The sequence below is a fragment of the Pseudophryne corroboree genome, chromosome 11, assembly GCF_028390025.1.
Source record: "Pseudophryne corroboree isolate aPseCor3 chromosome 11, aPseCor3.hap2, whole genome shotgun sequence".
In the NCBI taxonomy this organism is placed as follows: Eukaryota; Metazoa; Chordata; class Amphibia; order Anura; family Myobatrachidae; genus Pseudophryne; species Pseudophryne corroboree.
Genome location: NC_086454.1, coordinates 125786638 through 125800095, shown reverse-complemented (window position 1 = coordinate 125800095; position 13458 = coordinate 125786638). Strand labels below are relative to the sequence as shown.

Sequence of the window (13458 nt, the reverse complement as noted above, 5' to 3'; positions counted from 1 at the left end):
GGTAATGGCCGAAATGATGATACTCCTTCGAAAAAAGGGAGTTATAATTATCCCGTACTTGGACGATCTCCTTATAAAGGCGAGGTCCAGGGAGCAGTTGTTGATCGGAGTAGCACTAGCTCGGGAAGTGCTACAACAGCACGGCTGGATCCTGAATATTCCAAAGTCGCAGCTGGTTCCTACAACGCGTCTACTGTTCCTGGGGATGGTTCTGGACACAGAACAGAAAAAAGTGTTTCTCCCGGAGGAGAAGGCCAAGGAGTTGGCATCTCTAGTCAGAGACCTCCTAAAACCAAAACAGGTGTCGGTGCATCACTGCACGCGAGTCCTGGGAAAGATGGTAGCTTCTTACGAAGCAATTCCATTCGGCAGGTTCCATGCAAGGATCTTTCAGTGGGATCTGTTGGACAAGTGGTCCGGATCACATCTTCAGATGCATCGGCTGATAACCCTGTCTCCAAGGACCAGGGTGTCTCTGCTGTGGTGGCTGCAGAGTGCTCATCTTCTAGAGGGCCGCAGATTCGGCATACAGGACTGGGTCCTGGTGACCACGGATGCCAGCCTTCGAGGCTGGGGGGCAGTCACACAGGGAAGAAACTTCCAAGGACTTGTGGTCAAGTCAGGAGACTTCCCTACACATAAATATTCTGGAACTAAGGGCCATTTACAATGCCCTAAGTCAGGCAAGACCCCTGCTTCAACACCAGCCGGTGCTGATCCAGTCAGACAACATCACGGCGGTCGCCCATGTAAACCGACAGGGCGGCACAAGAAGCAGGATGGCGATGGCAGAAGCCACAAGGATTCTCCGATGGGCGGAAAATCACGTGTTAGCACTGTCAGCAGTGTTCATTCCGGGAGTGGACAACTGGGAAGCAGACTTCTTCAGCAGGCACGACCTCCACCCGGGAGAGTGGGGACTTCATCCAGAAGTCTTCCAAAAGATTGTAAACCGTTGGGAAAGGCCACAGGTGGACATGATGGCGTCCCGCCTCATCCCTCCTCTGCCTCTCATACCCAAGGTGCTGAGAATAATAAGAAGGAGAGGAGTAAGAACTATTCTCGTGGTTCCGGATTGGCCAAGAAGAGCTTGGTACCCAGAACTTCAAGAAATGATCTCAGAGGACCCATGGCCTCTGCCGCTCAGACAGGACCTGCTGCAGCAGGGGCCCTGTCTGTTCCAAGACTTACCGCGACTGCGTTTGACGGCATGGCGGTTGAACACCGGATCCTAAAGGAAAAGGGCATTCCGGAGGAAGTCATTCCTACGCTGATTAAAGCTAGAAAAGATGTCACTGCAAAACATCACCGCATATGGCGGAAATATGTTGCTTGGTGTGAGGCCAGGAAGGCCCCAACGGAGGAATTTCAGCTGGGTCGATTTCTGCACTTCCTACAGTCAGGAGTGACTATGGGACTAAAATTGGGTTCCATTAAGGTCCAGATTTCATCTGTCTATTTTCTTTCAAAAAGAACTGGCTTCACTGCCTGAAGTTCAGACTTTTGTTAAGGGAGTGCTGCATATTCAGCCCCCTTTTGTGCCTCCAGTGGCACCGTGGGATCTCAACGTGGTGTTGGATTTCCTAAAGTCGCATTGGTTTGAGCCACTTAAGACCGTGGAGCTAAAGTATCTCACGTGGAAGGTGGTCATGCTGTTGGCCTTGGCCAGGCGTGTATCAGAATTGGCGGCTTTGTCATGTAAAAGCCCTTATCTGATTTTTCATATGGATAGGGCGGAATTGAGGTCTCGTTCCCAATTCCTTCCTAAGGTGGTATCAGGTTTTCATGTGAACCAACCTATTGTGGTGCCTGCGGCTTCTCGGGACTTGGAGGATTCCAAGTTGCTGGACGTAGTCAGGGCCCTGAAAATATATATTTCCAGGACGGCTGGAGTCAGGAAAACTGACTCGCTATTTATCCTGTATGCACCCAACAAGCTGGGTGCTCCTGCTTCTAAGCAGACTATTGCTTGCTGGATCTGTAGTACGATTCAACTTGCACATTCTGCGGCTGGACTGCCGCATCCTAAATCTGTAAAAGCCCATTCCACGAGGAAGGTGGGCTCTTCTTGGGCGGCTGCCCGAGGGGTCTCGGCTTTACAACTTTGCCGAGCTGCTACTTGGTCGGGTTCAAACACATTTGCAAAATTCTGCAAGTTTGATACCCTGGCTGAGGAGGACCTTGAGTTTGCTCATTCGGTGCTGCAGAGTCATCCGCACTCTCCCGCCCGTTTGGGAGCTTTGGTATAATCCCCATGGTCCTTACGGAGTTCCCAGCATCCACTAGGACGTCGGAGAAAATAACAATTTACTCACCGGTAATTCTATTTCTCGTAGTCCGTAGTGGATGCTGGGCGCCCATCCCAAGTGCGGATTGTCTGCAATACTTGTATATAGTTATTGCTTAACTAAAGGGTTATTGTTATGAGCCATCTGTTCGTGAGGCTCAGTTGTTATTTATACTGTTAACTGGATATAGTATCACGAGTTGTACGGTGTGGCTGGTATGAGTCTTACCCGGGATTTCAAATCCTTTCCTTATTGTGTCAGCTCTTCCGGGCACAGTTTCCTAACTGAGGTCTGGAGGAGGGGCATAGAGGGAGGAGCCAGTGCACACCAGGTAGTCCTAATTATTTCTTAGTTGTGCCCAGTCTCCTGCGGAGCCCGCTATTCCCTATGGTCCTTACGGAGTTCCCAGCATCCACTACGGACTACGAGAAATATAATTACCGGTGAGTAAATTCTTACTTTTCAATCCAGGTTTGTTTTTTTTATTTGTGAAAGAAATGTTCACTGGAATATATAGATAGCAATTGTATTCATAATACAGGTTGAGTATCCCATATCCAAATATTCCGAAATACAGAATTTTTTGTGTGATACTGAGATACTGAAACCTTTTGTTTTCTGATGGCTCAATTATTCAAAATTCCGGAAAAATCCAGTATCCAAAATACTTCTGGTCCCAAGCATTTTGGATCTGGGACACTCAACCTGTACTTAGGAAATGCGTAGATGAGTGGATACTTCTAAATTTTTAGAAGAGAACCTGTTTGCATATAGGGGGTAATTCAGACCTGATCGCTCACTAGCAGTTTTTGCAGCGCTGTGATCAGATAGTCAGTCTATAGGGGAGTGTATTTTAGCTGTGCAAGTGTGTGAACGCATGTGCGGCCGAGCAGTACAAATAAACTTTGTGCAGTTTCTGAGTTGCCTAGGACTTACTCAGCCGCTGCGATCACTTCAGCCAGTTCAGGACCGGAATTGACGTCAGGAATTGACGTCAGGACACTCCTGCGTTTTTCCAACCACTCCCAGAAAACGGTCAGTTGCCACCCACAAACGCCTTCTTCCTGTCAATCTCCTTGCGATCGGCTGTGTGAATGGATTCTTCGTAAAACCCATCGCACAGCAATGATCCGCTTTGTACCCGTGTGACGCGCCTGCACATTGTGCATACGCATGCGCAGTACTGACCTGATCGCAGCACTGCAAAAAACGCTAGCGAGTGATCAGGTCTTAATTACCCCCCTGGAGTAGGCATGCATTTTGTGGATTGGGGCAGCATGGATGGTGTAATGGTTAGTATTACTGCCTTACAGCACTTAGGTCATGAGTTTGAGTCATCCCATAGGGGTTGAAGTCCCTTTTCTTAAGTAGTTCTATGCCAAACTCCTACACCTAGTCCTCTAATCCACATGTAATGGCTAGCCACAGTGTTCCCCAAATTGACTTTGAGGAAGGGATTTTACAGTGAGTACAAAAATCCAATTTTCCTTCCACAATCCAAAAATATACTGGTACGTTAGTTGGCTCCTGACTAAAAATTAACTCTAGGGCATAAGCATTATGTACACGTGGTATGGAATATAGATTGTAAGCTCCACTGGTGCAGGGAGTGATGTGAATAGCCAAATATTCTCGTAAAGGACTGTGCAATATGTGTGTGCTATATAAGTAACTGGTAATAAATAAATAAATGGACAAATTATATTTATCATCGTGTTGTAGGCATCCGTGATATTACTAAGGTACTTTATGACATATTAATAATACGGCACTAATTCCTAGTGTTTTCTCATGTATGGTGGGTCACTGTACTTTAATATGTTTAAAAAATGTTCTTGTGCTTTACGGATTCTTTCTGTGTGTCTACCATTTAGCTATATAGAGTGGTCCATGCTGGCAGTTAAAATTATTAATTATAGTTCTCTAACATGTTCTATTTATTCTTAGAATGTTCCCAGGTACTTGATGTCAACTCTTCTCGATGAAACCATTGAAGCAGTTGTGGCTGGACTCAACACTGCTGTCTACCAACGTAATCTGACTCCTCGCCTGGTCACTACCAGAAGGAAAAAGAAAGCTGGTTGGTGTCATGGTTGTGGGGTCACCAAGTTATAGTCACAATGTGTTAGCTGTGTATGAGATGTTAAACAAACTTTGTAAACCATTGCGATTAATATGTAACAAATCATCTATCCTTTCCCATCGTATGCACAATATTCCTGATAGTGGCAACATTTATTCTGCGCTTGATCAGTTCTCTCTCGCATTTCCATTAGGAAAGGCAACTAAAGGAACCCGTGGGGTAGGAAAACGGCGCAGGCGAAGATTTAAGAGACGAAAAGGACGGAAACAACAAAAAGTGAGTGTATAATACTGTGTGTATTAAGCTTGTGTCTGCCATGTAACCCCTGTGAGGAAGACGTGGCGGTTCCCATCCTGTCTACTTGCAGTCTTGTTAATGGATGTAATCCTGGACCTTAATAATACATTTATTTGTGAGTTAGTTGTACCTGTATTGCACATGTCATTCACTGCTGTGTGCTTTTATTAAAGGAAAACCTTAATTAAATATATATTATGAACAGGTGTCTTACTTTAAAGTATTCTAATTTGGTTATTTAATATCTCTGAAAATAAAGAGTTAAAACAAACTTAGGTATAAACACTTATTTACAAACCCTTTTCTCTAACGTCCTAGTGGATGCTGGGGACTCCGTAAGGACCATGGGGAATAGACGGGCTCCGCAGGAGACATGGGCACTTTAAGAAAGAATTTAGATTCTGGTGTGCTCTGGCTCCTCCCTCCTATGTCCCTCCTCCAGACCCCAGTTTGAATCTGTGCCCAGACGAGCTGGGTGCTGTTCAGTGAGCTCTCCTGAGCTTGCTGTAAGAAAGTATTTTGTTAGGTTTTTTATTTTCAGGGAGCTCTGCTGGCAACAGACTCCCTGCATCGTGGGACTGAGGGGAGAGAAGCAGCCCTACTCTCTGCAGATAGGTCCTGCTTCTTAGGCTACTGGACACCATTAGCTCCAGAGGGATCGTACACCGGATCTCACCCTCGTCGTCCGATCCCAGAGCCGCGCCGCCGTCCTCCTCGCAGAGCCGGAAGACAGATGCCGGGTGAGCATAAGAAGCAAGAAGACTTCGAAATTGGCGGCAGAAGACTCCAGTCTTCACTGAGGTAGCGCACAGCGCTGCCCAGGGGGGGGCGCCCTGGGCAGCAATTGGGACCTCTTTGGCAAAATTTTAGCATATATACAGTTGGGCACTGTATATATGTATGAGCCCCCGCCAAGTAAATGTATATTTAAGCGAGACAGAAGCCTGCCGTCGAGGGGGCGGGGCTTCTTCCTCAGCACTCACCAGCGCCATGTTTTTTCTCCACTGCACCGATGAGAGGAAGCTCCCCAGCCTCTCCCCTGCAGATACACGGTAGAAGAGGGTAAAAAGAGAGGGGGGGCACATAATTAGGCGCAAAAATCAAGGAGGAGATGGAGCAAAGGTGTGTGTGAGAATGTCTCCGTCGACAACACCGACACCTGTTTGGATATGTGTAGTTAAGTGCTAAGGTGAATTTATTGCACAAAAGATTAGAGAACAGACAGGGAATCTACCCATGTCTGTCCCTATGTCGCAGAGACCTTCAGAGTCTCTCAATGCTCACTATCCAAAATAATAGACACTGATATCGACACAGGGTCTGACTTCAGTGTCGACTACGATAATGCAAAGTTACAGCCAAAAGGGCAGGAAAGTATTCAATATATGATTATTGTAATAAAAGATGATTTGCATATCACTGATGACTCATCTGTCCCTGACACAAGGGTACACATGTTTAAGGGGAAGAAAGCTGAGGTAAATTTCCTTCCTCTCATGATGAAAAAGAGCGGGAATCTCCAGACAAGAGACTGCAGTTTCCCATAAAGAATTCTCAGGGCGTATCCTTTCCCTACTAGGGCCAGGATACGATGGGAATCTTCCCCTAGGGCAGTGGTTCCCAAACTGTGTGCCGTGGCACCCTGGGGTGCCTCGGGACACTTGCAGGGGTGCCTCGGGTTGGTGGTCCAGAACCAATTCAAATTATGCATGGTCAATGTAAAAAGCAAAACCAGTGTTAATGGCTGCCAATCATAAAATATATTGACAATCAGAAGCAAATCTTGTCCCTCACCACATAAGTTACCCTAAGGATGACATATAAAGACAATTTACTTAATTTAATATTTCTTTCTAAAGTTTTCAATAAGAAACTATTGGCTTAGGGGTGCCGTGAAAAAAATTCTGATACTCTAGGGTGCCGTGAAAAAAATTCTGATACTCTAGGGTGCCGTGATTCAGAAAAGTTTGGGAACCACTGCCCTAGGGTGTCACGTTTGCCCAAAAGGTAGCCCTGACGTAACAGCTATCCTCAGGGATCCTGCAGATAGCGTGCACATTCTGGTACACTACTCAGACCGGCGATTGTGTCGGCATGGGTTTATAGCGCTGTAGCAGCGTGGACAGGTACCTTATCAGCAGAGATTGAGACCCTAGTATGTATAGATAGATATAGATAGATTAGATATAGATTAGATATAGATTAGATATAGATAGATAGAGATATAGATAGATAGAGATATAGATATAGACATTAGTCTACTGGGTTCTAGAGTCAATGTTATGTCGATTTCTGCTTGACGTGTCCTGTAGAATATGCAATGGACAGGTGATGCCGACTTAAGAGGCATATGGAAGGCTGAGGATTGTGTGGAGAAGGGATCTCTGACCTGGTCTCCACAGCTATAGCTGGTAATTCTGATATTTTGCCTTATATTCCTGCACAGCCTAGGAAAGCACGACATTATAAAATGCAGCCTTTCCAACACAAAGAAACAAAGTCTGAGGTGCGTCCTTTCTTGCCAGAGGCAGGGGCAGAGGAAAGAAGCTGCACAACACAGCTAGTTCCCAGGAACAGAAGTCCTCCCCGGCCTCTACAAAATCCACCGCATGTCGCTGGGGCTCCACAGGCGGAGCTAGGCCCGGCGGGGGCACGTCTTAGTAATTTCAGCCACAAGTGGGTTCACTCCCTGTTGGATCCCTGGGCAATAGATATTGTGTCTCAGGGATACAAGCTGGACTTTGAGGAGATGCCCCCTCACCGACGGCCCTGCCGGCTTCCCCCCCACGAGAGGGAAATAGTGTTAACTACAATTCGTGAATTGTATCTTCAACAGGTGGTGTTCAAGGTTCCCCTCCTTCAACAAGGAGGGGGTTATTATTCGACCATGTTGTAGTCCCGAAACCGGACGGTTCGGTCAGACCCATATTGAATTTAAAATCCCTGAACATATACCTGAAAAGGGTCAAGTTCAAGATGGAATCGCTAAGAGCGGTCATCGCAAGCCTGAAAGGGGGAGATTTTATGGTGTCTCGGGACATAAAGGATGCATACGTTCATGTCCCCATTTATCCACCTCATCAGGCGTACCTCAGATTTGCGGTACAGGATTGTCATTAGCAATTTCAGACGTTGCCGTTTGGTCTCTCCACGGCCCCGAGAATATTCACCAAGGTAATGGCGGAAATGATGGTGCTCATGCGGAAGCAAGGTGTCACAATTATCCCATACTTGACGATCTCCTCATAAAAGCAAGATCAAGAGAGCAGTTGCTGAACAGCGTATCACTTTCTCTGGAAGTGTAACGGCAACACGGCTGGATTCTGTATATTCCAAAGTCGCAGTTGGTTCCTACGGCTCATCTGCCTTTCCTAGGCATGATCCTAGACACAGACCAGAAAAGGGTTTATCTCCCGATAGAGAGAGCTCAGGAGCTCATGACACTGGTCAGGAATCTATTAAAACCAAAACAGGTGTCAGTGCATCACTGCACTCGAGTACTGGGAAGGATGGTGGCATCATACGAGGCCATTCCCTTCGGCAGGTTCCAGGCGAGGACCTTCCAATGGGACTTACTGGACAAATGGTCCGGATCACATCTTCAGATGCATCGGTTAATCACCCTGTCCCCCAGGGCCAGGGTGTCACTCCTGTGGTGGCTGCAGAGTTCCCACCTTCTAGAGGGACGCAGATTCGGAATTCAGGACTGGGTCCTGGTGACCACGGACGCTAGCCTCCGAGGGTGGGGAGCAGTCACCTAAGACAGGACCTGTTGCAACAGGGGCCCTGTCTGTTCCAAGTTTTACCGCGGCTGCGTTTGACGGCATGGCGGTTGAACGCCGGATCCTAGCAGAAAAGGGCATTCCGGACGAGGTCATTCCTACGCTGATAAAGGCTAGGAAGGACGTGACAGCTAAATTTTATCACCGTATATGGCGAAAATATGTTCTTGGTGTGAGGCCAGGAATGCTCCTACAGAGGAATTCCAGCTGGGCCGTTTCCTTCACTTCCTACAGTCAGGAGTGAATTTGGGACTAAAATTGGGCTCCATTAAGATCCAGATTTCGGCCCTATCCATTTTCTTGCAAAAAGAGTTGGCTTCTCTACCAGAAGTTCAGACGTTTGTAAAGGGAGTGCTGCATATTCAGCCTCCTTTTGTGCCTCCAGTGGCACCTTGGGATCGTAACGTGGTGTTGAGTTTCCTGAAATCACACTGGTTTGAACCACTTAAAACGGTGGAGTTAAAATATCTCACGTGGAAGGTGGTCATGCCATTAGCCTTGGCTTCGGCTAGGCGTGTTTCAGAATTAGCGGCTTTGTCACATAAAAGCCCCTATCTGGTTTTCCATATGGATAGAGCAGAATTGCGGACCCGTCCACAATTTCTGCCAAAAGTGGTGTCATCTTTTCATATGAACCAACCTATTGTGGTGCCTGTGGCTACTCGTGACTTGGAGGAATCCGAGTTACTGGATGTGGTCAGGGCTTTGAAGGTTTACGTAGCCAGAACGGCTAGAGTCAGGAAAACGGAGTCGCTGTTTATCCTGTATGCATCCAACAAGCTGGGTGCTTCTGCTTCAAAGCAAACTATTGCTCGCTGGATCTGTGACACGATTCAGCAGGCTCATTCTGCGGCTGGATTGCCGCTGCCAAAATCAGTTAAAGCCCATTCCACTAGGAAGGTGGGCTCTTCTTGGGCGGCTGCCCGAGGGGTCTCGGCATTACAACTATGCCGAGCTGCTACTTGGTGAGGTTCAAACACTTTTGCAAAGTTCTACAAGTTTGATACCCTGGCTGATGAGGACCTATTGTTTGCTCAATCGGTGCTGCAGAGTCATCCGCACACTCCCGCCCGTTTGGGAGCTTTGGTATAATCCCCATGGTCCTTATGGAGTCCCCAGCATCTACTAGGACGTTAGAGAAAATAAGATTTTACTGGTAAATCTATTTCTCGTAGTCAGTAGTGGATGCAGGACGCCCGTCCCAAGTGCGGACTTCTTCTACAATACTTGTATATAGTTATTGCTGCAATAAGGGCTATGTTATTGTTGCATCAGGGTTGAACTGATCCTCTGTTATTGTTCATACTGTTGACTGGGTAAGTTTATCACAAGTTATACGGTGTGATTGGTGTGGCTGGTATGAGTCTTGCCCTGGATTTCCAAAATCCTTTCCTTGTACTGTCAGCTCTTCCGGGCACAGTTTCTCTAACTGAGGTCTGGAGGAGGGACATAGAGGGAGGAGCCAGAGCACACCAGAATCTAAATTCTTTCTTAAAGTGCCCATGTCTCCTGCGGAGCCAGTCTATTCCCCATGGTCCTTACGGAGTCCCCAGCATCCACTACGGACTACGAGAAATAGATTTACAGGTAAGTAAAATCTTATTATAAACACTTATGAACAGATCCTGCAGAACTATGGAATTCTAAAGATATTTATCTTAGATTTCTCTTACGTCCTAGAGGATGCTGGGGACTCCGTAAGGACCATAGGGTATAAACTGGCTCCGCAGGAGACATGGGCACTCTAAAGACTTTAGATGGGTGTGCACTGGCTCCTCCCTCTATGCCCCTCCTCCAGACCTCAGTTAGATCCTGTGCCCAGAGGAGACTGGATGCACTGCAGGGGAGCTCTACTGAGTTTCTCTGAAAATACTTTTTGTTAGGTTTTTTATTTTCAGGGAGCACTGCTGGCAACAGGCTCCCTGCATCGTGGGATTGAGGGGAGAGAAGCAGACCTACTTAAATGATAGGCTCTGCTTCTTAGGCTACTGGACACCATTAGCTCCAGAGGGTCGCAACACAGGTGTCGTCCTCGCTGTTCGTCCCGGAGCAGCGCCGCCGTCCTCCTCACAGAGCCGAAAGATAGAAGCCGGGTGAGTATAAGAAGAAAGAAGACTTCACAGGCTGCAGAAGACTTCAGATCTTCACTGAGGTACCGGCTCCATTGCTCCCACACATACACATTCAGAAGGCACTGTACGGGTGCAGGGGGGGCGCCCTGGGCAGCAATATTAACCTCAAGGGACACTGGCTAATATATTAGATTCTGCGGAAGGAGTATATTGAAAACCCCCCGCCAGTATAAAGAATTTGAGCGGGACCGAAGTCTGCCGCTGAGGAGGCGGAGCTTGATCCTCCAGCACTAACCAGCGCCATTTTTCTCCACAGCAAGCTGCAGAGAAGCTGCTCCCTGGACTCTCCCCTGCTGAGCAAGTACAGAGGTCAAAAAAGAGGGGGGGGGGGGGGGGGGCACATTTAATTGGCGCAGTGAGTGTATTATTTATTCTATAAAAGAGCGCTGTACAGTCTGGGATTTTATTCCAGTGTCCAGTGGCGCTGGGTGTGTGCTGGCATACTCTCTCTCTGTCTCTCCAAAGGGCTGTCCCCATAATTGTATATCCCAGTGTGTGTGGGGTTGTCAGTACGTGTGTGTCGACACATGTCTGAAGAGGAAGGCTCGTCTAAGGAGGAGGTGGTGCAGATGATTGTGGTGTCTCCGTCGGCGACGCCGACACCTGATTGGTTGGATATGTGGAATGTTTTAAATGCAAATGTGTCTTTATTACATAAAAGATTGGACAAAGCAGAGTCCAGAGAAAAAGCAGGGAGTCAATCCATGGCTTTGACTGTGTCACAAGGCCCTTCGGGCTCTCATAAACGTCCCTTGTCCCAGGTAGCAGACACTGATACCGACACGGATTCTGACTCCAGTGTCGACTACGATGATGCGAGGTTACACCCAAGGGTGGGCAGAAGTATTCAGTATATGATTATTGCAAAAAAAGATGTTTTGCATATCACAGAGGACCCCTCGGTGCCTGACATCGGTGAAGGTGAAGAAACCTGAGGTAACCTTTCCCCCATCTCATGAGCTGAACGCTTTATTTGAAAAAGCTTGGGAATCTCCGGACAAGAAACTGCAGATTCCCAATAGAATTCTTATGGCATATTTTTTCCCCGCAAAGGACAGGTTACGGTGGGAATCCTCGCCCAGGGTGGACAAGGCTTTAACGCGCTTGTCCAAAAAGGTGGCGCTACCGTCTCCAGACACGGCAGCCCTCAAGGATCCTGCTGATCGCAGACAGGAGACTACCTTAAAATCAATTTATACACATACGGGTGCCTTGCTCAGACCGGCAGTAGTGTCGGCATGGGTATGTAGCGCAATAGCAGCATGGGCAGATAACTTGTCATCTGACATTGACACCCTAGATAAGGATAGCATTTTATTGACCTTGGGTCATATTAAAGACGCAGCGTTATATATGAGAGACGTTGGGCTGTTGGGTTCAAGAGCCAATGCCATTGCCATGGCAATTTCTGCTAGGCGAGCCCTGTGGACCCGCCAATGGACGGGTGATGCCGATTCAAAGAGACATATGGAAACTTTGCCTTACAAGGGTGAGGTTTTATTTGGGGAGGGCCTCGTGGACCTGGTTTCCACAGCTACCGCTGGTAAATCTTCTCACCCACAGCAAAAGAAAACACCTCAATATCAGATGCAGTCCTTTCGGTCGCATAAGTCCAGAAGAAGTCAGGGCTCTTCCTTCCTCGACAGAGGTAAGGGTAGAGGGAAAAGAATGCCTGCTACGGCTGGTTCCCAGGAACAGAAGTCCTCCCCTGCTTCTACTAAATCCACCGCATGACGCTGGGGCTCCACTGCGGGCATCCGCGCCGGTGGGGGCACGTCTTCGACTCTTCAGCCAGGTCTGGGTTCTGTCAGATTTGGATCCTTGGGCGATAGAAATTGTATCCCAAGGCTACAAACTGGAATTCGAAGAAGTGCCTCCTCGCCTATTTTTCAAGTCTGCTTTGCCAGCTTCTCCCCCAGAGAGGGAAATAGTTTTTTAGCTGCAATACAAAAGCTGTGTCGACAGCAGGTGATTATCAAGGTTCCCCTAATACAACAGTGGAAAGGGTACTATTCAACCCTATTTGTGGTCCCGAAACCGGATGGCTCGGTCAGACCCATTCTGAATCTAAAATCCCTAAACCTGTATCTAAAAAGGTTCAAATTCAAGATGGAATCTCTCCGGGCAGTGATCTCCAGCCTGGAAGGGGTGGATTTTATGGTATCACTAGACATAAAGGATGCATACCTTCATGTCCCCATTTATCCTCCTCATCAGGCGTACCTGAGATTCGCTGTACAGGACTGTCATTACCAGTTTTAGACGTTGCCATTTGGGCTGTCCACAGCCCCAGGGATTTTCACCAAGGTAATGGCGGAAATGATGGTGCTCCTACGCAGACAAGGAGTCACAATTATCCCATACTTGGACGATCTCCTGATAAAAGCGAGATCGAGAGATCAGTTGCTGAAAAGCGTGTCACTCTCCCTGAGAGTGCTGCAGCAACACGGCTGGATCCTAAATCTGCCAAAGTCGCAGTTGATTCCAACGACTCGGCTATAATTTTTAGGCATGATTCTGGACACGGAAAAGAAGAGGGTTTTTCTCTCAACGGAAAAAACCCAGGAACTCCAGAGCATGGTCAGAGACCTGTTAAAGCCAAAAAGAGTGCCAGTTCATCAATGCACTCGAGTACTGGGAAAGATGGTGGCGGCCTACGAGGCCATCCCCTTCGACAGGTTCCATGCAAGGACATTTCAGTGGGACCTCTGGACAAGTGGTTTGGGTCCCATCTACAAATACATCAGAAAATAAGCCTGTCCTCCAGGGCCAGGGTGTCTCTCCTGTGGTGGATGCAGAGTGCTCACCTTCTAGAGGGTCGCAGGTTCGGCATTCAAGACTGGGTTCTGGTAACCACGGACGCGAGCCTTCGAGGA

General features: G+C 47.7%; 1 protein-coding gene across 2 annotated transcripts in view; it reads left to right on the top strand.

Moving 5' to 3' along the window:
• PHRF1 (PHD and ring finger domains 1) overlaps positions 1-13458 on the top strand; it is a 302294-nt gene that overhangs the window by 83572 nt on the left and 205264 nt on the right. For both annotated transcript variants that reach the window (XM_063944791.1, XM_063944792.1), the window contains 2 exons: positions 4236-4368; positions 4565-4647. In XM_063944791.1, coding sequence (XP_063800861.1) covers positions 4236-4368; positions 4565-4647 — 216 coding nt within the window. The remainder of the gene's footprint in view (positions 1-4235; positions 4369-4564; positions 4648-13458) is intronic.